Source organism: Peromyscus eremicus, chromosome 10 (assembly GCF_949786415.1).
Source record: "Peromyscus eremicus chromosome 10, PerEre_H2_v1, whole genome shotgun sequence".
NCBI classification, from domain to species: Eukaryota; Metazoa; Chordata; class Mammalia; order Rodentia; family Cricetidae; genus Peromyscus; species Peromyscus eremicus.
Window position 1 is genome coordinate 24,412,388 of NC_081426.1, and position 24,692 is coordinate 24,437,079.

A 24,692-nucleotide genomic window follows, 5' to 3' on the forward strand; every position below is an offset into this window, starting at 1 on the left:
AAATCTAGCCCTTGTACTAGCTAGGAAAGCACCCCACCACTGAGCTAAATCCCCAAAGCCCCAGATCAAAAAGTCAGCATCACAAGTGAGTTTTTTACCTTGTCATCAAAATTTTGTTCATCCATTTCTGATGTAGGCTCAAGATGACTGGAACTTGGTCCTTTGGAAAGCCTACAGAGTAAAAATACAGTGAGAGATGAGTTTGATTTCTTTTAAAGTCCTAAGAAAGTTAAGCCATCTAGTTTTTGTTTTGGTTTGCTTTGCTTTGGTTTATTTGAGACAGGGTTTCCCTGGCTGTCCAGGAACTCACTGTGTAGACCAGGCTGGCCTCCAACTCTGAGATCCACCTGCCTCTTCCTCTTGAGTGCTGGGATTAAAGGCCTGTGCCACCGCCACCTGGCTGCCATCTAGATATTAAATGGCGTTTTAAAAAGACTTTTTAATTTTTAGTTTTAAATTATGTTGCAGAGGGATACATGATGTGAGCGTTAAGTGCCCATAAAGGTCCAACAAGGACATCAGAACCCCTGGAGCTAGTTACAGTAGTTGTGAGCTGCTGGGAGTGTAGCTCATAGCTACACCAGACTCAGCTACTCCTCAAGAGCAGGATGCATTCTCAACTGCTGAGTCAGCCCTCAGGATGCATTCTTAATGGCTGAGTCAGCCCTCAGAATGCATTCTTAACAGTTGAGTCAGCCCTCAGGATGCATTCTCAACTGCTGAGTCAGCCCTCGGGATGCATTCTTAACAGTTAGTTGAGTCAGCCCTTGGGATGCATTTTCAACTGCTGAGTCAGCCCTCAGGATGCATTCTCGACTGCTGAGTCAGCTCTCAGCCTCTTTTCTTTCTTTTCTTTTTCTTTCTTTCTTAAGACAGTCTAACTATATATCCTTGGCTGACCTGGAACTCTATGTTGTCCAGACTGACCCCAAATTCACAGAGATCCACCTGCCTCTGCCCTGAGTGCTGGGAGATTAGAGGTGTGCTGTGCGCCGCCACAGGCAGCCACACGGCAGTTTTCATTTGTTTCTATGTCAACTTGTGAAACCACCAAGCCTGCAGCTTCCTCTTTCTGCTTCTGCCTCTTTTGGCCTAAGAAATGTCCACTGAGCCCACCCCCTCGGATGCCACGGCCAAGGGCAACAGCCAGTGCACAACTAGGGCCTGAGGATAATTTATGTGCACAAACGTCTCTTTAAGGATGGGCTGAGGAGCCGATTACCGGTTCTTGTAGCTTTTGCTACCTGAGAAAACCCTTAACACAACCAGAAGTCTGAATGTCGAAAAGCCAAAGGAAAGTCTGTATATTGTTATCGGCATGTCTTCCCAGAAAGAGTCAAACATTAAAAAACCCTAAAAGCCAGGGCTGGAGAGCGGGCTCAGTGGTGAAGAGCACTGGCTGCTTTTGCAGAGGACCCAGATTTGATTCTAACAGTCACCCAGCAGCTCACAACTGCGTGTAACTCCAGTTCCAGACCATCAGACACCCTCTTCCGGCCTCTGCAGGCATCAGTCATTCAAGAGATTCATAGACATACGTGCAGGCAAAACACCCATACACATAAAAATAATTAAAAAAAAGAACAATGTTGAGGGAGACAACTCATGAGAAGATAACCACACTTTCTGCTAAATTTGACATTAAAAAACCCAAATAAGCAATTAGACAACTTAGAGGCGGGACACTAGTTATATCCCCGTGTGGGTCTTGTAATTGGAATGAAAGGGTGGTGCTCTGATCCTAAGACAGAGGACTTAACATTCCTGAGATAGGGGCTGGGAGGACATCTCAGTGGCAGACTATACCTAGCTTATGTGAATCCCAGCTCAAGTGCCAGCACTGCCAAAGTAAAAGTCCTAAGACACAGAACTCTGTACCTGTCGCCACCCCAACCCAGCCTAGAGCTTTGCTCGGTTTTGTTTCTGGTCTGTGAAGTCAACAAACTCACGGCCATTCCAAGATTTCCCAGACTGGACTGTGAAATCTCATTGCATATACAAGTATGGGGTGGTTGTAACTACTAAAAATATCCATTTGAAGTTAACCAATATTGTAATATGAACACTTACACTTGAAAGGTTTCAAAAACAGTGTAACTTTGTGCAGTGGCTCCATAGACATCCACCAAAGATACATCAGCACCTTGCTGGAGAAGAAGGCTGATCATGTTTTTAAACTGAGCTCTCACAGCATGTATGAGGGGGGACCTAAAAGAACAAATGTAACATCATCATGACACGCTTTATTTGTTTGTTTGTTTGTTTGTTTGTTTGTTTGTTTGTTTTTGAGACAGGATCTCTCTACATAGCCCTGGCTGTCCTGGTCCTCACTAGGTAGACCAGGCAAGTGCCACCACACTGGGCTTCCTGACACACTTTAATAAAGTCATGTAAACACCTATTCAAGTTCCTCTCTTGCCTGTGTGTTACAGTGGCCATTAGCAGTTAAGACCAGACAAACGCATTGGGGGATGTCATTCACTCATCTTTGTCACCTCTAATGCTGAAAAGGAAGAACCCAGAGCCCTCCTGGGCCGCTGCTGTACTCAGCAGAATCCATGCCATGCAATGGACAGTACTGTGCCTTGATCATTTACCTGCAGTGGGTGAAATTAAGAAATGAAGAAGTTTCCATTACTTCCCTGGCCTGATGTAATATACTGTAATTCATAGTCAGCAACAGGCCAAATAAGGAAAATCTTCTGTATTGTTTCAAAAGTTATTAATATAAAATAGTAGTAGTAAAGGTAATAGCAGGTTGGAGAAATGACTCAGTAGTTAAGAGTACTTGTTTGTTCTTGCGGAGGACCTGGGTTCGGTTCTCAGCACCCACATGGTGGCTCATAACCATCAATAACTCCAGCTCAGAGGATCTGACACCATCTTCTGATTTCGTTGGGTACCAGACATGTATGTGGTACATAGACATATATGCAGACAAAACATTCATAAACATAAAAAAATCAAATACATCTTTAAAAATTATAGATAATTTTTAGTAACTGATTTAGTAGTTAACGGGGTGACTACCTTGTGCTAGGTGCTAATATAAATGCTATATATATGATCTGAAAACCTCTTCAAGAATATTCTCCTTATCTTGGCAAACTGGAGAGGCAGCTCGGGAGTTAAGAGCACTCCATGCTCTTGTAGAGAAGATCCAGTTTCAGTTTCACAACTGTCTGTGACCCCAATTCCAGAGGATCTGATGCCCTCCTTCCATCTCTACGAGCACCAGACAGACAAATGGTGCACATATATACATACAAGCAAAACATCCCTACATACAAATAAGAGAAATGTTCTTAAATGATTAAAAAGGAATAGTATCCTTATTTTCATATCAGAAAATATATTTGGTGACAAGCAATATTCCTGAGGTCAAGCATTAATCAGAAAGGCACACATAAACCCAGTCTTGTGTGAAGGAAGCCAAGCCACCCCTTTATCAGTCTCCTCGCCCACTTTCACTACATTTGTTCCTCTGGGCCCGCCAGGTCAATGAGTAGACGTCTATTGCGGTTTTAAGCATCGAGTAACTGGCTTGTGCTGGTTGTACCAATGAGGTGACTGGATCACATGGGCGCTAACATCATCACTATAGTCATTCATTCGTGAGGTCAGAGATAACTTGTCAATTAGGATAGGATGTGGGTCCTAGGTGGAGGACCTGACGAATGTCCTTTGAAGGGTGCGCCTTGTCAAGGGAACCTTCCATTTTTCTGCATCATGGCTTCAAGGAGATGAGACCCTCCTCTGCCTCCTGCCCCCACTTCCTGTCATAGTCTACCTTCCCTCTGGCTCCAAGATAAGTCTAGCCCATCGTGGATTGGAACCTGTGAAACAAATAAATCTTTCCTCTATTAAATGATTTCTTCTCTGTACTTGGTCAGACTAGTGAATAGCCGAACACATCAACATAAAGCATAGAAGGATGGGGAGACACTGAGCAATATCTAATGATATATAGTCATTTAGAGATAATCTGATATCAATATTCTTCAAACAAAGCAACTTAAAGCAAAGAGCCATCAAAGATACAAAGCGATTTTCAAAAGTAGTTCTCACTAATATAGTATTTTAAAGGAAATGTATACAAGAGATGGAGGTGGGAAATATTGTAAAATTGTTAAGAGTTTCATTGGAATCTTAAACTAGCAGTCTACACTTCTAAAGATAAGACTAATATGAAACTATTTTAGTTAATATAAAATCACATGACTTAAAAAAATCAACTCGAAGTAACAAAGATCAGTCAATATTAAAAGGAGATGTGAGCCCTGAACTTTGTGTGTGTGTGTGTGTGTTTGTGTGTGTGTGTGTGTGTGTGTGTGTGTGTGTGTGTGTGTGTGAGAGAGAGAGAGAGAGAGAGAGAGAGAGAGAGAGAGAGAGAGAGAGAGAGAGACTAAGGTGTTCATTTGTTTTAATGGCTTAAATTTAGTGCTGATGTTTTAAATGACCAGAACGCTGGAAGGATTTAGCAGAGTTTTGAAAGATACCTCTTGCAGTTATCCAGGGCGTTTATATCTGCCGCGGCCTGTAACAACAGTTCCACCATCCCCTCTTTGTTTTCCAGCACAGCGAGTATAAGAGGCGTGTAGCCATTCTGTGAAAACAAAAACAATTTACAATTCATTCAGAGGAAAGCACCTTGCCTCCGCTGAGGAAATACCTCCACGAGATCCAGCTGTAAGGCATTTTCTCAATTAGTGATCAACGGGGAAGGGCCCAGCCCATGGTGAGTGGTGCCATCCCTGGGCTGCTGGTCCTTGGTGCTATAAGAAGGTGGGCTGAGGACGCCATGGGGAGCAAGCCAGTAAGTTGCTCCCCTCCATGGCCTCTGCATCAGCTCCTGCCTCTGGGATCCTGCCCTGTCTGAGTTCCTGTCCTGACTTCTTCAGTGAGGAACAGCAATGCTGAAGTGTAAGCCAAATAAACCCTTTCCTCTCCAACTTGCTGTTGGTCCTGGTGTTTTGTCACAGCAATAGAAACCCTAACAAAAACAGTGACTGTCCCTCTCCAATTGCCTATTTCCCCAAACCCAGCCAGAGTTGTTCCTGTCAGGACTGCGCACATCATGTACGGCTGTGCGGAGTAAGTCAGGAGCTGCCCGAGGATGGGGGCTGTCTTCACAGTGCCAGGAGGTGTAGTGATAAAGGATCAAAGAACTTTTCTCAAATGAATTAAGATTATCCTCTCTGTAGCAGTTTTTACTCTTCAAAAAACCCAGCCCAGCAGACAACACTGTAATTGCGTTTGGAGAACGCTGCAGGGCTCTGTGTTACAGACCCTGCAAGAAGAGATCGTCTGTATTTTTAATAATTCCTACTTGTCGAAGAATGCAACACATTGTTTAGAGTGTTCCAATAATACATTTCCACCAAGTCACAGGAGAGACACATTTGATCCTTCCAAAGTCATGTGATGCTCCTCCAACATGGGCCACCAGAGCTCTGCATTAAAGTCTGCAGGCTTCTGATGGAGTTTAATCACTCAGTACAGGGTGAAAGGTTGGCCAGAGTAAGTCCGGTTCATTTGGCCTCACACAGAACTAGAACACAGTACCCCTGAAAATGCACTAGTTAAACTTCTCCGTGGTCCTAGTTCTATCTTAGACACCATTGTTATTTCTAAGAGATTAACAAAGTACAGGTATATATTCTCTTTATTCATTCACAGAAACAGTGTTGGAAACCATGCAATCTTGTTAATGCTATGCTGATGCAAACTTCAGTACACACAGATGAAAATTCGGTGACATGATGAAACGCCCAGGGGTCCCTAACAAGCTGGAGAACACATGGACGTTTTATATAAGTGATGTCTTGTCCATAGGCTCACAGGGAGTGGGATTCAGCTGATCTTCCCTGCAGTTTTCCCTGTCTCCACCACTGAGCCAGCTTGCATTTGCCCCTGAGTCCAAACACTGACCATGCTTGGAGCTCAACCGTTTCCTTCTCAGGTAAGAAGGAGGGGTACAGTTTTCTAAACACACAAAAGGACAGAATTAAACACTGGACTCTCCTCACTGTTTCCCCAAGGTCCCTAATTTCCAATTTGTCCTTCATATTCAAGATGATTTTCTATTCACCATTTTTTCCTGATTCAGCCTCACACCAGAGAGAAACCACTTTCAAATGTCAACGGCAATACGATTTTTCGTTTACTGAAAATTGCTTTTGTTTGAGTTTTGAGGTGAAATCTGACTCTAGATAGTTGTTTGTTTTTAGGGACTGGGTCTCACTAAGCTTCTGGTTGGCCTATACAAGCTGGACTTGAACTCACAGAGATCTGCCTGCCCCTGCCTCCCAAGTGCTGGGATTAAAGGTGTGTGCCACTATACCTGGCCAGATTCTGGAGAAATTTGGTTTTCACGTCTTGTTTTACTCTCATTAGGAAAACCTGGTAAAAATATTTAAATTATATTAATGCGGTGGTTTGAAAGAAAATGGCCCCCATAGGCTCATAGAAAGTGGCACTATTAGGAGGTGTGGCCTTGTTGGAGTAGGTCTGGCTTTGTTGGAGGAAGTGCATGACTAGGGGGTGGGCTTTGAGGTCCTAAATGGTCAAGCTATGTCTAGTGACATTCATTCATTTCCTGTTGCCCGCCAGCTCCTTCTAAAGCACCATGTCTGCCTGCATGCATCATATCCCACCGTGATAGTAACACACTAAACCTCTGAAACTGTAAGTCACCACCTCAATTAAATGTTGTCCTTTATAAGAGTTTCTGTGGCCATGGTGTCTCTTCACAGCAATAGAAACCCTAAGACAGTCAAAAAAGAAACTGTTGGCGACATATTTGAAGAGCACGCAGCTCTTAACTTATATTAAGACCATCTTCTCAAATATTTTTATGGATCCATAAAATAAAGTTGTGTACTATGAAACTCCTTTGTCAACTTATTCCAAACCACGTTTAGTCAAGGAATGCTCGCATCAGCTTCCGCATGTGGGAACGGTTCCAGGTAAACGCCTTTAAGGTACTTGAGAGAGAAAGTCGGGTGCTTGTTACCTTCGCCTTGATTTCGGTGTCTGCATTGAACGCCAGGAGTTTGGAAGCTATGGCGGGGTCGTTGTTGAGGACCGCGTAGTGCAGAGCAGTGTTTCGATAGGTGTCGACGGCGTTTGAGTCGGCGCCATTGTCCAGGAGAATCCTGACACATTCCTCATGCTGGCGTTGTGTGGCCTGCGGGATTGTCCCAAGGGGACAGACTGTCAAAGAAATCCCAGATAATCTTCCCACAAGTTTCACCAAATAGTTACACTTCAATGCCAGAAAATCATTTTTATTAGAGTTTAAAAAAAATTTTTTTGAGACTGTGCTTTCTCATATATCCCAGGCTGTAAAGAAACTTGCACATCCCGGGCTTGTGGGGCGTCATAGCCCTCATGCCTCCGCCTCCAGTGAGGAAGGATACAGGTCCCACGTCTGCCTCCCATGGGATGGGGTGCAGGCCTCCCACACCAGAAGGTCCGGGAGTTAGACTAATCCATCCACTGCTGCCCCTGTTGGCTCCTAATTACCTTGATCAGAGCTGTGCTGTCCTCACAGTCTCGGGCTTCAATGTTGCAGTCGTACCACAGCAAGAGGGACACCATTTCTGACTGGCCATGAGCACAGGCGTAGTGCAGAGCAGTCCTGTGAGAGAGAGTGGGCCAAAGAGCTACTGTACAGTGGTACAACGAGGTAGCTGTGCAGGGACTGACTGCATCCACTTCTCCTCAGAAGTAGCCTACTGGAATTTCTTTCTTTCTACTTAGCTGTAGACGAATTTCCAAATGGTCTTGTTAAATAAAAAACATGGAGCCAAATATAGGGGTGAAAGCCTTAGAGAGATTAGGGAAATTGGCAAAGCCACCAGCCAACCTCACCTCACCAACTCTGCAGCTTCCAAAGAGAGCGACTTCCTGTCTACCCACGTCTATATGCCTCGCTGTTCTGCCTTCTGATTTGCTGTCTATCTAGTACATCACTTCCTCTTTCTGGCCAGCTGTAAGGAACACATGTAAGGCCTAGGGTGAACAACCCTGGTCAGGAGTGATAAGCAATAGAATGATGTAAGTAAACCACAAATGGAGTAGTGATAAGCTATAAGCTATGTGTGGAAGTAGGGATAAGACTAGAAACCTAGCCAGGAAAGAATATAAAAGATGAAGCCCCAGACCCGACCAACAGAGCTCGTCAGGCCCTCGGCGCGCGCGAGACGACTCTTCTCTGCCAGAGACGTGAGATCCTGTCCCCAGTGCAGACGTGGCTGACCTGAGGAAGGCTGACCCAAGATCCAGAGGAACAGACGTGGCGAGTCCGGACCTGTATACCCGGAGAGGTACTCCTGCTTCCATTTGGAAGACAGGATGAATATTGCTTGTAATCTTACTGTGTGAATCAATGAGTGTTATACCAAGTCTGAATCAAGAGTGAACATTCCTCCCCTGTAACTGGGGTATGTGCTCGCTACACCAGCTCTGTCACTTCCTGTCTGTAAAGGCCTCCAGACCTCTATGGTTGGTACTGGGATTAAAGGCATGTGTCAGCAGCTTGGCTCTGTTCCCTGGTGTGGCCTTGAACACACAGAGATCCTGCCTGCTAAGTGATAGGATTAAGGGAGTGTACTACCGCTGCCTGACTTCTTTGTTTACTTAAAATGGCTTGCTATTTCCTCTGCTCTCCAGGCAAACTTTATGTATTAAAGCACAAGTAAAATATCACCACATTTCAGCACAAATAAAATATCACCACACTTAGCAGTGCTAGGAACAGAGCACAGTCAAACCTGGATGTGGTGATATTTTGTTTGTGCTCGAACAAATAAAGCTTGCCTGGAGATCAGAGTGCAGAGCTAGGCACAAGTTAACCATAGAGGCCAGGCAGTGGTGGCACAGCCTTTAATCCAGCACTTTAATCCCAGGGAGGAGGAAACAGGAAGTGAAATGGCTGGGCTGAGAGAGGAATATAAGGCGGGCAGAGACAGGAGCTCCGCCCCCTTTCAGGCTGATTTGTTGGCAAGGTAAAAAGTAGCTGTGGCTGGCTCCTTTGCCTCTCTGACCTTTCAGCATTTATCCCAATATCTGGCTCTGGGTTTTTATTAAGACCAATTAGGATTTGTGCTTCACCTGGATGATCTCAAAGGGGATGACACTGTGACAGAGACAATGGACGATTCTGCTAGGGAGATTTGGAATCTGTTGTTGACTGAGGTCTGCCTGAAGCAGGGACCACACTGGGAAGCACCATGGTTTTGATGGTCTCAAAGATGAGAGAGCCTCCAGTGAACCATCTGCTCCAGCATCAAGGAAGCAACGGAAGCTAATGAAGTGCTTGTGGGAAGTTCAGAGCTTCACACACCTTGAGATGAAGACCGCTGTCAATCAAACTACACCACTTGGGGCCAGAAGAACTCATTGCTGAATCGGCATGTGGTAAGTGAAGAGAGCCACCCTGAATAACCAACGGTGAAGAAAAACCATGGAGCTATCTTCACCCTTCAGCTTCCATGTAAGGTCCCTCAGGAAAGAACATGTATTCTTTGGTTCCCATGAAATAAAATGAATATGGGATTTCATTGAATGAATTTTTGCCCTGGGACCCATAGCATTAGCAATTTTTTTCATGTGCACCTTTAAAGAAAACACTGTGTGCCTCAACTTTGTGGGTTAAATCACATTTAAATTGCCAATAAAGTGCTCTGAAAGCAAAAATATATGGGGGTTGGGAACCAACTAAGGTTTAGTTTTTGCTTTGTGTCTCATGAAGAACGCCTAGGCTCCAGACCCATCCAGGGTGTGCAGGTTTGAGGTACTGAGGAGTCTGGTGGAAAGCCCAGCATCCCTGTGAGAGCAGGCCTCAGACTCCCTTCTCCATTCCCCTGAGGCCAAGACCAGGAAGGTGGTGTTTCATCTCCTTAGGCCCTGCTGCCTGCCACTCACTCACCCCTGTTCCAAGCCACCCCCACCCCGTGCCCTCTGACCTTTTCTTCCGGTCTGTAATGTTCACGTCAACATGCCCAAATTCGAGCATCCTCTGCACTTCGGTTATGTCCCCAACACTTGCAGCTTTGTGGATCTTCTTCATAGGCATGTACCCAGTGAGGTACCTGGGTGGTTCTTGGTTCTCGGTGCTGACATGCCTAAAGCTAAGGAAGCCCCAAGGCGAATGGCCCCTGAAGATCTTCTTCATGGCTCAGACTATGGCCCTTCACCCTAGACTCTTGTTTATATTGCTTTACTTCCTTCCCATTAACAGCCTCTGTGCTCACAGTAACCAGGTTCCTCCAGGTCCCAATCTTAGCCACTGTCAGTCCCAATGCAGAGCCAACCAAGTCTGGGAATCTCGCCAGGATGCGCCCACAGAGAAGCCCCAAGGTTTAACATCCCTCCACCTCTTAGGCAGTTGGCAGGACTGTCGTTGCCCAGCAACGCCATGTGCGCATGCTCCAGAGGGGACCCCCGGGCGCCAATCACCTCAGGCAACCAACAGTGCTCAGCGCACATGTCAGGCTCGTGATCTACTGGGTCTTCAAGTGTCAAACATGTCCACCACTAGGAGGAGGATCCAGATGCTATGTCTGCTCAAGGCCTGCCTCGCAATCTTGGAATGTAACTCCCTCAGAACAGATCTTTAGGCTGCTGAAGACTAGTCACCAAGATAACCTTCCTCAGAATTCTAACTTTGAGTGCCCAGGATCTTGAGTGCCCAGCCAGCCTGGGTGACATAGGGAGATCCTTTCTCAACAAGCGAACAAATCCTCTCAGAATTTCTGTACAGGCTGTTTATGCCTCCCCATGCCCACCAGCAGTTGCAACTACAAAACGCTGCTTTCGTGATTTCATAGACAGTGACGGTATGTGTCATCGAGTGTAAGCCGATGAGGAGGAAACTGCACATTCTCCAGATAAAATGAAGACATACTTCTGCTGCCTCCTACCTCGATCACTAGGCCCTCGGGAGCAAGGTCTCTGTGCTCATTTTTCCTCTTTAAATCTGCAGGGTTTATTTGGATCATAGTGTAATATTAGAACTTTACCTTTTGACTGACTGTCCCAGAAATGTCTTTCCTAATTATGTTAGAATGCCACTTTAAGTAGCTGGGTCCTGCTGTCTCAGTCTTGCCTCATTGCCTATGTCCTCGTCTCTCTCCCTCCTCTTCTGTAAACATTGCTGCTCAGATGGAAAGGGATCTTGGCAGTTGGGAGCCAAGGAATACCACAAAGTCACCGCAAGCACAGCGGTTTACAGTTCTACTCCAGGAAAAGGTTTCCCCAATGTAACAATTCCGCTCCTGCAGGGGAAGCGATTCTTAGGGGCAGAGTTTTTCCAGGGTGAAGCTTTTCCGGGTGGGAATTGGTCAGATTTCAATCCCTGAGCTTGGACAAGCCCAGAGATTGGCTGGATTTCGAGCTCAAGGATTGGTTGGTTTTTGTGCTCAGTTGGTCAAGGGGCAGAGTGTACTTCTTTGGCTCTGGTTTTAGGGCCAAAGTGTGTTTCTTTCACTGGCCCTTTTTAAACTTTTTGGCTCTGGTCTCAGGGTCAGGGTGTATTTCCTTGGCTCTGGTCTCAGGGTCAGGGTGTATTTCCTTGGTTCTGGTCTCAGGGTCAGGGTGTATTTCCTTGGCTCTGGTCTCAGGGTCAGGGTGTATTTCCTTGGCTCTGGTCTCAGGATCAGGGTGTATTTCCTTGGCTCTGGTCTCAGGATCAGGGTGTATTTCCTTGGCTCTGGTCTCAGCTTCAGGGTGTGTTTCTTTGGCTCTGGTCTCGGGGGTCAGAGAGTGTTTCTTTGGCTCTGGTCTCAGGGTCAGGGTGTGTTTCCTTGGCTCTGGTCTCAGGGTCAGGGTGTGTTTCTTCGGCTCTGGTCTCAGGGTCAGGGTGTGTTTCCTTGGCTCTGGTCTCAGGGTCAGGGTGTATTTCCTTGTCTGGCCCCTTTACCGTACATCTTCCTCTTTCTCCATGTTCTCTTCCTTCTTTCTCTTCTTCCTTCTCCTCTCCTCCCTCCTCTTCCTCTTCATCTTCATCCTTTTCTCTACTTCCTTCACCTCTTTTTCTCCTCCTCCTCCTCCTCCTCCTCCTCCTCCTCCTCCTCTTCATCCTCTTCCCCTTCTCCTCTTGTTTCTACACTTTCTCTCTGGCCACTACACACCAACTTTTCATGTAAGCCTATCAGTAGCAGTTTCTAGCCAGGATTTGACTGAATCTCTAATTCTCTGTGTAAGCCTCTTTAGGCACATTGTGGCCAGGACCCTCCAACTGCCAGGTTCCACCCACAGAACATTCTAACAGCCCTAGGGCTGGACCCAGCCCCACCCATTTTCTACAGAGAAAATGCATAAGTTCTGGACTTGAAATTCCACCAATCCCCATCCTGGAAAGCTCTGCCCCACCCCCACCCCCAAGAGAAGCACTATGACCCTGTCTTCTGTTCTGTTTGTGCTGTTTCTTGCCTGAACAGAGGCAGCCACCCTCCTGGTTTTTTCCCTTCCAATCAATCTTTTGTGTGAGGTTTGTTGTGCGATGTGACTTTGTGGTATTCCGTGGCTCCCAACTTCTGGGATACCTTTCCATCCGAGCTGTAACATTTACACTCTGTGCTAGTTCTTTGACCAGTGTCTTCTCCACACCCTTTATTCCTTACTTGGTGTATATCTTCTGTTTCCACATCTCCCTGCAAGGTCCTGTTGTCTGCCTGGGCCCTGTCTCACAATTCCCAAGTGTCATCAACTAAGGAAACCTAACCCCAACACACTGCTGCCCCTAGCCCCAACCCTTGCTGACCATCCATGTTGTTGCCCAAAAACCCAGCAGGGACCAGGAGGACAAAGCAGAGTGTAACACACACCCAGCTCTGCATCCATTCTGCCACACAAAGAAATACCCAAGAGCAATGGAGGGATAGCCTACGTTAACACTGTGAAAGAGGCCCAGCCTCAGAGGAAGAGGTCCAGACCCTGCCAGTAGTCCTCTCCTTGTGAGAAGTAAGTGTACCACTGTATGAATGAGCATGCACAGCGTGAGCATCATGGCCATTCCAAGAAGGCCAAAGGCCTCAGATTCACAGGACTGGCAAGGCCTTCCCCCGTCCAAGTATAGACATTGACAGTATGTACAGAAAGTCTCAACCACAGCTTCCTCCTTCCAGATGATTGTAGTCTGAGATGGCTCCCAATCAGAGACTCCCCTATCTAACGAGACTATCTAACCTGCCTCCTTGTTCAGCTACTTGTAATAAACATTCTGAGTGTTTGTTTGTTTGTTTGTTTTTCGAGACAGGGTTTCTCTGTGTAGCTTTGCACCTTTCCTGGAACTCGCTTTGGAGACCAGGCTGGGCCTTGAACTTGCAAAGATCCACCTGGCTCTGCCTCCCGAGTGCTGGGGTTAAAGGTGTGCGCCACTGCCACCACCCGACAGTGCTGAGTGTCTCAGTCACCTCTGGCTCTTATAATCTTTCCTCCTCTTCTTCCACATAGATCTCTGAACCCTGAGGGGCGGGGTTTGATGAAGACTGAGTACTCCAAAGTTTCCTACTCTACACATTGTCGAGTTGTGGGTCTCTATGTTAACTGCTTCATACTTCTCTGATGAAGGCTAAGAAGGCACTGATCCTCTGTCAGATGTGCAAAGAAAGGGCTTGCTGCTCTTGCACAGGACTGGAATCCAGTCCCCAGCACCCATGTTGGACCGCTCACAAGCACCTGTAATTCCAGCTCCAGAGGATACAATGCCTTCCTCAGGTTACACAGGAACCCATACATGTACACTTAGACACACACCAACATATACCTACACAGCTAAAAATTAAAAATAAAGTATATTAAACATGAAAAATAACATGTAAAGGCTGAAGTTCTGCTTTTAGACCAACTGCTTCCTCCAGAGAACTAGAGCACCCCATCTCTAGCAGAGAGCACCCATGGTCCAAGTGTAGCTCCTTCTTGCAGATTTATCGTTCTTTGCTCATAATTTTTATCTGAAAAAGGAAATGAAGAGTAATAAAACATCCCTCTTTGCCAAAAGCTGGAGCTCATAGGAAAATCCATTCCAAATGTGCAGGTGGGTTCTGTGATTGCAGGATTCTGTCTACGTGAAGACATTAGTTGCTGTAGTAAAGTAATATTCTTCAGGTAGTAGGTAATAATTGACTTGTGCAAGTATTATTGTCTTAATTTGCTTTCTAATGTTATAATAAATACCATGACCAAAGCAACTTGGGGAGGGAAGGGTTTATTTTGGCTTCTATGTCTTGATCTGTCACTGAAGGAAGCCAACTCGGAAACGCAAACAAGGCAGGAACCTGGAGACAGGAACTGAAGACCGTGAAGCGCTGCGTGCTGGCCTGCTTAGTTTTTCTCTTTTTGTTTTTTTGTTTTTGTTTTGGCTTTCTTTAGCAAAGTCTCTCTATGCAGTCCTGACCATTCTAGAACTTGCTAGGGTAGAGACCAGGCTGGCCTCTGCCTTCCCAACGATGGGATTAAAGGCGTACAACACCAGTTTGCTTTCTTATAAAACCCAGGACCTCTTGCCTAGGGGTGTCAACACCCACAGTGGGCTTTTCCATAACAATCATTAGTCAAGAAAATATTCTACAGGCTTGCCTATAGACTACTCTTAAGAAGGGATTTTCTTAGTTGAGGTTCCCTCTTTCAGATGACTCTAGCCTGTATCAGGTTGACATAAAACTAGCCAGCACAGCTTTCAAAGTGAATAGGCAAATATCTGAGTGTCTTGGTTACTGTTCTACTGTTATGAAGAGACACCATGACCAAGGAAAGTCTTAAAAAAGAAAGCTTTTTAGGGGGAGGAGTGGCTTGCTTACAGCTTCAGAGGGTAATCCATGATCATCATGGTGGGAAGCAGACAGGCATGGCACTGGAGTTTTACTTCCTGATTTGCAGGCAGCAGGCAGGGAAGAGACCCTGGGTCTGATGTGGGCTTTTGAAACCTGGAAGCCCACCCCCAATGACACACCTATTCCAACAAGGCCACAACTAACAAGGTCACACCTCCTAATCCTTCCCACACCATTCCACTCACTGGTGACCAAGCACTCAAATACAAGAAGGAGCCTATGGGGGCCATTCTCATTCAGACCATTCAACCCTCTGACCCCTATTCTTTAAACTTTTTTGTCTCCTTGAGCACAAGACTTGGCTTCAACATTACATTTCTCAGTATCCATTTTCTCCTCAAACTGTACATCTTGCATTTCTCTTTGCCCTGCCTGCTCCTTTTCATTGTAGATCTGCATAAGAGTGATCACTAATAAGCAAGTGACACAGTCAATACAAGATTGTCCTGAAATCTCCTCTGCCAATGACTTTAGTCCAAAAATCTTCAGTTTAGCCTCAGGAAGATTCTTAGGACAAGAGCAAAAAGCAGCTACTTAATTTGCCAAAATATCGCAAGAATGGTCTTGAGCCCAGTTGCTAATATTCTTTCCCTCTGAAACCTGAGCTAGGTCTACACAGTACAAATCACCCTCAGCACTACTATCTTTTATGCTCCGATTAAAATGGCCCATTAAGCTCCACTGTAGAGAAATTTCTAAATGGTCTTAATAAATAAAATAAATAAATAAATAAATAAATAAAAAACACGGACCCAGAAATTTGGGTTAAAGCCCGAGAGAAAGATCAGAGGAATAGGACAAACCATGAGCTAACTTCACCCCACCAACTCTGCAGCTTCCAAAGAAAGCTTCTTCCTGTATACTCACGTTTATATGCCTTTTCTGTTTACTTATGATGGCTGGTCTTTTTCCTCTGATCTCCAGGCAAGCTTTATTTATTAAAGCACAAATAAAATATCACCACATTTCAGCACAAATAAAATATCACCACACTCCACTTAAAGTGTTCAACCACTTTTCTAGTCCAAAGTCCCAAAGTCTTCCATATTCCTCCTACAAACAGCACGGTCAGGTCTATCACAGAAATACTCTTCTCCCTGGTACCAACTTCTGTCTTAGTCACTGTTCTATTGATGTGAAGAGACATCATTACTGAGGCAATTCTTATAAAAGGAATCATTTAATAGGAGGCTTACTTATAGTTTTAGAGGGCTAGTCCATGATTATCATGGTGAGAAGCATTCATGTTCCAAAAGGGACTCCAGGGAACAGCAAGGAACTGTCAAACCAAATCGAGACTGAAACCTAATAGGAAAAACATCAAACCATGTTTACTCTGGGATTATATGTTGGATGTATTTAGTTTTTCTTTTATAGGACCTCACAGATAGGAGATTGCTTTAAGTCTCAAATGAGAATTAAATGTTGGATTTATGTGGAATGGTAGAATTGTTAGTGACTTGGACACTTTTGAAGTTGGATGTTAAGGGACAGCTGACACTTTCTTTTTAGTTAAACAATGTTGGACTTTGATCATGTCCTCAGCTAGAGGTCAACTTGGTTTGTTTGTTTGTTTGTTTTGTTTTCATTCTTCCTCAATAATATTGTGAATTACACATTGTAAATTGTTTCCATTGTTCCGAGAATTGACTGACCATAAAATATTTCATGATATGTTAACTGTCTTAACATAAACCCATAACACATATCTTTCCCATGTTCATAAAAATAACTGCAAAATTCCACTTTTAATTACTTGCTCACTTGGTATAAAGAGGCTACTCTGCTTTTAATCTGGGCCGTTTTCATCCTCCTACTATGGGAAACTGAAAATTTGGCTCAGCTATTAATAAATTTTTACCCTGCAACATCTCAGTGTTAGTTCCTGGTTTTCAGCACTATAACATTGGACTGAATGTATTTTTTCAATGTAAAATGGCCATGAGGACATTTTACATTGAAAATATGGGGGCAAAGGGTGGAAAGTTATGTCTTAAAAGATAAAGGGGTTAGGTGTCAAATGACATTTCAAAAATATGGGGACAAAAGGTGGAAGGTTATGATTTAAAAGGTGATGGGTTAGATGTCAGGTTGACAAGAGGTAAATTTGTAATGGTTAGTATTGATTGTCAAGTTGACTGGATCTGAAATCAGCTAGGAGAAAGGCTTCTATGCATGCCTGGGATTATTTAGATTAGGTTAGCTTCTGGGCATACCAAGGAGGGATTATCTTGATAGGGTACTTGAGGTGAAAAGACTTGCCCTAAGGAAAGGTGGCACCATTCCTCAGACATGTACTTTAGACTACAGAAAGAAGAAGCTGGCTGAGTACAGGCCGCACTGCCCTCTGCTTCCTGACTACAGATGCAAACAGCTGTCTTGAGCTTCTGCCACCAGGAATTTCCTGCTATGGTAGCTTGTACCCTGAACTGTGACAAATTCCACATACTCCCTTACGATGCTTTTGTTGGGCATTTTATCATAGTGGCAGGAAAGGCAATTAGTACAGTGGTATTCCCAAGAACTGGCTTAAGATTGATCCATGGACTTTCAAAAATAACACAAAAACTTCCTTTCCTTTGGCCCCCATACACTCCCTCAGATGAAGAACGTGGGCTTCCACATTAAGCTATAACTCCTCCTGCCATTAGAGATCTCTTTTGTCAAAATGTAGGAAGGGACTTGTGAATTTTTTGTTGTTGTTAGAGTAATTTTTTTTTAATTTTATTTTATGGTGTTTTGCCTGCATCAGCACTCTCATTCTGGTGTCCACAGATTCCCTGAAACCGGAGTTACAGAGTTACACCATGTGGGCTCTGAGAATTGAAACTGAGTCCCCTGGAATAACAACAAGTCGTCTTACTGAGGCAGATGGACCAGCCTGACTTAATATTAAAATCAGAGGCCAAAAATAAGCTTGTTTCTGTTTATCATAAAAACTTAATTTTCTGTTTCCTGGAATAGGACTTGCTCCACAGACTGACCATATGATGGCTTAATTCAACACCTTGATCATGCCTTAACCAACACCCTCACAAAACCACAGGATGTTCTGTCGAGTAAATTTAAACTGTTACCTGCTTCTGTATTTTGCTTGCTAAATTCCTTTGGAATTCCCCCAAGGCTTGTGATTTTTTGAGCTATAAAAATCTCATATCCCCTATGTTTGAGGCTGTTCTCTCAAATCCAGCTTTTGGGAGAGACAGCCACAAAATCAGCTTTCCTGGGCACAGAAATAAAGCTTGCTTTAATTTAACACATAATTTGGGTCAGTTGTCTTTATTCCCAATTTGTGGAATTAACATTTGGAAGCCCCAGTGAGATTAAATCTCAACCCAACCTCAGGGACTGCTTCCCAGGGGGACTCACCTTGAGGAAATTTAAAGGCTTCAGGTTGGGCTTTCAGTTTTGTATACTACTGTGGTGAACAGCTGAAACAAAAATAAACCAGCAAGCACCTGTCTGGGGAGGCCTCCAATGATAGTCATAGCAGAGCATCTCCTTCTATGACATCTGGTACTAGTTCCAGAGGAATCACTTCTGGGGATAGTGAGGAGTCTGACAAGGCACATGAAGTCCTGTCCAAGGCTCTAGTGAGGCATTGCACTGCTACCTTGGCTCTTCAGCACCTGGTTCTTGGTCCCCTGTATCTTGTTCTGTGTTTTGATTGTCCCTCATAATTCTCTGTTGCAAGTCTTCTAAGGTCTGGATGGGTAATAGGACAAGTAAGCCTGACACACATCTAAGTTATGTCTTGAGAAATTTTGATAAACTAATCCCCCTATAATTAAGCAGGATTATGATTGCTCTATCACCTACAAAAATTACCTCTGATCCTTCTATAGCTAGAATTGCCTATGTTCAGAGTCAAATGGCCCCCTGAACACAAGGTGGCATGTGCTTTAGCCAATGTCACCCTTAGCAATCCAGGCCACCAAATCAGATTGGGTGTATTCTACCCTGGAGAGAGGCAACATTAAATCTACCCCCATGGATGAAGGTTTCTATGGTCTGGAATGGACAGGGTGGCTATGCCTTGGTAATTTCAAAGATGACCACACACACACACACACACACACACACACACACACACACACACAAGGGCCAAGCAATTATCTGATTCTCAGGTTCAGAGGAGATGCCCAAGTTGCATCTAGGGAACCTAGCCAAAGCCCTGACCATTAGCTGCCCTTTGAGAGAGGAATACACCTCCTCCAAGGACTGACCTAAGCCCCAGAGGGTGAAACAAAGAAGTAAATGATCAGATAATGTTCCTGTTGTCTGGGATGAGGATAATTCCCCTGACTTTGCAAAAAATGTGCTCCCAGTCATAGTACAACTGACCTCAGTGGCCATGCCCATCCAAGTCAAACAGTACTGCATCACCTTAGTGGATAAAGAAGGGATCAGGAACCATATCAGACAACTCCTTGAGGCAGGCATATTTACCTCATGCTATTTAACCTGGAACACTCCCTTATTACCAGTTCAAAACCTGGAACCCGGGCTGGAGAGATGGCTCAGAGGTTAAGAGCACTGACCGCTTTTCCAGAGGTCCTGAGTTCAATTCCCAGCAACCACATGGTGGCTCACAACCATCTGTAATGAGATCTGGTGCCCTCTTCTGGCATGCAGTCATATATGCTGTATACATAATAAATAAATAAATCTTAAAAAAAAAAAAAAAAAAAAAAAAGAACCCAAGACTATTGACTAGTACAGGATATAAGGAGGTGAACAAGTGGATAGAAACTGTTTACCCAACTTCCACCAATCCTTATTCTCTTCTCAGCACGCTGCCACTGAGCATAAGGTCTATACTCAGCTGGATCTAAAAGATGCATTCTTCTCCTATGCCTTGTCAAAAACAAGTCAGCCCAGCTTTGCATTCAAATGGGCTTCTCCTGAACCAGGAACTGAGCTGGACTCCATTACCTCAGGGATTCAAGAATTCCCCTTCCATCTTCAATGAACCCCTTTAACCAAGACATAAGTTGCTTCCTCATTTCCTCAAAAATACACAAAAGTCACCTTACTCCAATATGCGGATGAGCTGTTATTAGGCCTAGGAGACAGGTGGACTTAGGTGCATAACCTCTTTTTTCGTGCAAATGAAGCTCAGACCCTCCTTTCTCTCACAGCCCAAGTGACATTCCGGAGCAGTTGACTCAGAACCAAAGGGCTTTTTGCATGCCAGGTGCAGTGAAGCCATGAGGCAGGTTTCCTAGCTCAGAGCAGAGTTACCTCACCAGACCAGAAGGCAGAGTTTGCAGATTGTAGGGGTATTGAGACTGGGTCACGGGAAGAGGAAAGGGAAGGAACGAGGATGGAGAACAAAGATGAAGATGAGGACAAAGACGGAAAAAACTTAGAGTTATGAGAGAACAGGCGGAGAAGGGACAGAGAGGAGCTAACGTATGAATTGAAGTACAGAACTGAAGCTCCCTTTCTCCTCTTTATGAGGTAAGCCTTCTGTAGAATGATACTTTGTTTGTGTTCTGGCAAATAAAGCTTGCCTGGAGATCAGAGGGCAGAGCTAGCCACTAGTTAACCATAGAGGCCAGGCAGTGGTCGCACACACCTTTAATCCCAGCACTTGGGAGGAAGAAGCAGGAAGATCAAGAATTCAAGGCCACCCTGGGCTACAGGAGATTGATCCAGTCTAAAAGAGAAACAGAGCTGGCCAGTGGTGGTACAGGCCTTTAAGCCCAGCATATGGGAGGCTCAAGCCTTTGATCCCAACATGAGGTAGATGTTGGTTAAACAGCGCGCGCGTGCCTCTTGGCTGCCCGCTGCCCGCAGCGGCCATGCCGGCGGAGGAGAGTGCTGGAGGAGAGTCAGGAGCCATGGTTACCTTTTTTGAGCTTTATTGGGAGGGGGGGAAAGAGAGAGGAAGAGAGGGAGAGAGGGGGTGGGGAGGGAGAGAGGGGGGCCGACAGAGGAAGGAGCGGAAAGGAGAGAGAGAGGGGAGCACAGAGGGCACCCGCTTTTTAGGCTGGGACGCCGCCGTGGAAGGCTGATGACGTAATTAAAGACCAAATTCTTACGTCAGATGGAGACAGGAATGAATATAAGGCGGGTGGAGACAGGATCTCACCCTCATTCAGTCTGAGGATTCGTAGAGACAGGGCCCCCATTCAGTCAGAGATTTCAAAGACGGAGAAGTCTCTGGTGGCTGCTGCTCTGCCTCTCTGATCTTTCGGCTTTCACCCTCAATATCTGACTCCGGGATTTGATTGTTAAGACTAATTAGGGTTGCACATCATATGGCACCCCAACATGGGGCAAGAATTTCCACATAAAGCCTGAAAAAGCTTTAAAAAGGATTCTAAACACACAAAAAACAGAATCAAGCTCAGTTTCTTGGTAACTGCCTTTTCTTGGGTAGGCTGTTTGCTAGTGGCAAGCAGAGGCGTGGCTCCTTTAAGAGACGGCTTCCTGACTCAGTGCTGGTGACAAAATACACATGGCTCTGTTAAGAGGCCCTGCTGCCAAACACTTAAATGGGGTTTATGAGCAGTGTGCAGAGCAGTGTGCAGCTTGCTGCTCGATGGCAGCGTGGACCCAGAAGCTACCCAGAGTTGTGGAGGTGAACAGGGGTCTCCCTAATGTCTCCACCACGAAGCTGGGCTCTTAAGAAAACTGGCAGGGCAGAGCCAGTAGCCAGGGCAAAGGTGGAGGTCAATTCCCAGCAGCCACATGGTGGCTCACAACCATCTATAATGGGATCTGGCGCTCTCTTCTGGCCTGCAGGCAAACGTGAAGGCAGAACACTACACATAATAAATAAAAAAATTTTTTTTTAAAAAAATTAAGTTTAAGCCTTTTTAATTTTGTAGGATTATTTCTGCAAGGGAACTTAACTGCTGTTTTAATACCTTTGGGTTCTGATCAACCTGTCTATTTTAGAAAGCATCAGAAGAGGCATATTTAGTTAAGCCATTGATAAATGCCCACCAAGTAGTCTCAGGGGCTTAGTAATATTGTTCTTGTCCAGATGAATTAAACCATAAGGCAGAACAGCAGGCATCAGAATATGAGGAAGTGTACAGGTTAAAACTTTTGGATATTAGACAAGTTCTAGTCCCTTATAAATCATTTAATGTTAATTTGGGCTGCCCCTAGTCACAGTGAGTTTTGTCAGTCGATGGGCTGACAATCTAACCAGAAATCCTGGTTGATTTCTGGCTGGGAATGATTAATTCTATCCTCAGGATCCTTTCCTGTGGTGTAGGGTCTGATTCCCCAGGTTTTCCAAAAGCCAGAATTTTTTTAAAGGAATTTTTTAATAAGCCTCACTTTTACAACCCCAATTTTTGTAACAGAAACTCCTGTGTTTCTGGCAACCACGGGGCCCAGCCACTGGGCATGCATAGAATTATAAACTCTATATCCCTATCACAGAAGACGAACTCTCATGTCCTCTCCCCCCCCCCCGCCCCCAATACACCCAGATAGGTAAAATGGGCTTCAGTGAGCAAAGGTCGAGATGAACATGGGTTGCTGGTCTGTATCACACTAGCTGATCTCTTCCCTGTATCTGTTTTCTTAGTTCCCAGGTCCAGGCCTGAGGACAGTGGGGGTTGGGCCGGAGCCCTGTATTCATACTAAAAACACATCTCAGGAGGAGGTAGAGGGGCAGGGAGTAGACAGACCCAGGGGCCCAATGAAACCTTAATGTTAATGGGTCCACAGTTCAAAGACAGCCCACTTGGCAGCCCCCGTGGCTTCCACTCTCTTGGCCTGGGTGTGGTGAATCCGTGGTGTAATGCCAGCTGCCTTCACAGTCGTTGGAGTGCAGAGAATGACCGTGTAAAGTCCTTTCCAAGTTGGTTTCAGTGCCCCTGTGGCTACCTGCCTGCCCCAGACGGTCTCACTGGATTGGAACAAGGGGAAACTGGTGGTGGACTCGAGGTCAGCTGGGTCTCTCGGACAGTCCGTTGAATAGCCTGTATGGAGGACTGGAGGGCCTGTAGTGCCTTGAGAACGGAATGCTTGGAGAGTTCTGCCAACTGCTGCTCTCTGAACCTGGGAAGCAGTGGGGAGGTCTTCCAAACATAATCTCATAAGGGGAAGGCGTAAGTCCCTCCCTATATGAGGTGCAGTGGGCCTAAGTAAGGCAAAGGAAGGGGGCCTATCCATCCTTTGGTGGACTCTAATGAGAATATTGTTAAAGTTTCTTTTAATGTCCTGTTTATTCTTTTTACCTGGCCAGACTCAGAGGTCTATATATAAAAAAACAATGTTTTACACACACACACACACACACACACACACACACACACACACACACACATATATATAAAACAATAGAGTTTTCAATCTATATCTAAAGCTTTAGCTCATAAATTGAGAGATTTTGGCTGTAAAAGCCAGGCCATTGTTGGACTAAATTGCTAGGGGGAGGCCAAATCAGGGACCAGTTTCTGGAGGAGTAGCTAAAAAGCTACTATTTGAGCCATTTCAATCGTGGTGGGAAATGCTTCAAACCCGCCCCCCCCCCACCCCCCGAAAAAGTATGTAGTATGTATAAAACTAGCAAGCACTTGTGTCTTCTCCTGGCAGGCAGGATCTCAGTGAAGACAGTTTCCCAGCATTTGCCAGGGTGCTGGCTTCTCATACAGACCCCTTTCTGGGTCAAGATCCTCTGTTTTGGATTTACTTGAGCAACAGACCTGGCATCTGGCTGAGACATCTTACACCAGGCTGTCCAGTGTAGGTTTACCTTGGTCTGAGCAACTCATAAAGTTTTGTGGACCCCAGATGAGTGCCCTGGTGAAGGTCAGTTACCAGAGTCCTGCCAATTGTTTCTAGGAGAATGATCTTTCCCACTGGTGTCCTCCACCAACCTGTGGGCTCCAACTGTCCATTCCTTCTTTGGCATCTTCTAATTCCTCTTGGTTACACCACGGAGACCCAGGCAGCACTGGGTCCAGGTATGTCATCAGAATATTATAGGCCCCACTGGCTTTAGGGCCTTTTGTTGGGCACCCAGGTCAGCATCCCAGGAGGAGAGGAAGCCATTTGTAGGGGAAGCCAAAAAGCCTCTAGGAGACCAAGATGTTTTAATCTCCTTTTTCCCAGTAGTGACAAGTCCTCTTTCTTTACAGATCCTGCCATGGACATGCCCAGTAGTAAAAGCATACCGACTGGCAGTCCATGTAGATGGTGGTGGCCTTTCTTTTTCCCCTGTCTGAGAGCCTGGGTCAGATGAATCAGTTCTGCTCTCCGGCCAAGGTGCCTGGCTTGGTCCCAAATTGTTTGGGTTAAAGTAACTACTGTATGTTCCATGTACCTGGTTTCATCTCTCATCTTGTGACAGTCATGGACAAGCCCTGGGTCATCAGGCAAGAGGGCAGCTGAACTGATGGCGGGGTTTCTCAAACCAGACTCAAGGGTGGGCACCATGGTTTGATACACTCTATTTTGCTTCTGCCCCGGCTTTAGACTCATCATACTGACGGCCATCTGTGACCTGCTGGAGCATGGCAGTGGGTGTGGGGAGGAAGCAGGGCAGTCCTGTGGACCCAGGGCTGCAACAGGATGTCCAGGAAGAGTCCCAGTGAGGGCCCAGCATCGATGGTGCGGCAGAGACGGGGCTGGAACCAGACCAATGATTCTTTTCCATAAATGGCTGCATGTAAGGATAAAGGGGTTTACTGCGTGACTCGCTGTGTCACACTGCAGCTTCCATGATGAGATTTCCCCCTTATTCCTTTTTTCTTTCCTTTTTTCCCCCTCTTTTTCTCTTTAATTTTATTTTGTTTTATTTTGAGGTGGGGAGGGAGATGGGTGGGATTGGGAGGCATGATGTAAAAGACACAAAGAATAAATTTTTTAAAGTCATTTATG

General features: G+C 45.3%; 1 protein-coding gene and 1 long non-coding RNA gene across 2 annotated transcripts in view; both read right to left on the reverse strand.

The window, feature by feature from the left end:
* LOC131920884 (ankyrin repeat domain-containing protein 26-like) overlaps nt 1-11,208 on the reverse strand; it is a 136,413-nt gene extending 125,205 nt beyond the window's left edge. Inside the window, 6 exon segments of the mRNA XM_059275347.1 lie at nt 99-171; nt 2,071-2,208; nt 4,500-4,606; nt 7,016-7,189; nt 7,528-7,642; nt 9,972-11,208. Coding sequence (XP_059131330.1) covers nt 99-171; nt 2,071-2,208; nt 4,500-4,606; nt 7,016-7,189; nt 7,528-7,642; nt 9,972-10,180 — 816 coding nt within the window. The 5' untranslated portion in view covers nt 10,181-11,208.
* Nucleotides 11,209-18,103: 6,895 nt separating this feature from the next.
* On the reverse strand, nt 18,104-20,098 carry LOC131920587 (uncharacterized). Its single transcript, XR_009381713.1, has 2 exons — nt 19,872-20,098; nt 18,104-18,545 (listed from the first exon to the last, which is right to left on the reverse strand). It is a non-coding gene; the product is annotated as an uncharacterized LOC131920587 (long non-coding RNA).
* Nucleotides 20,099-24,692: the final 4,594 nt, after the last annotated feature.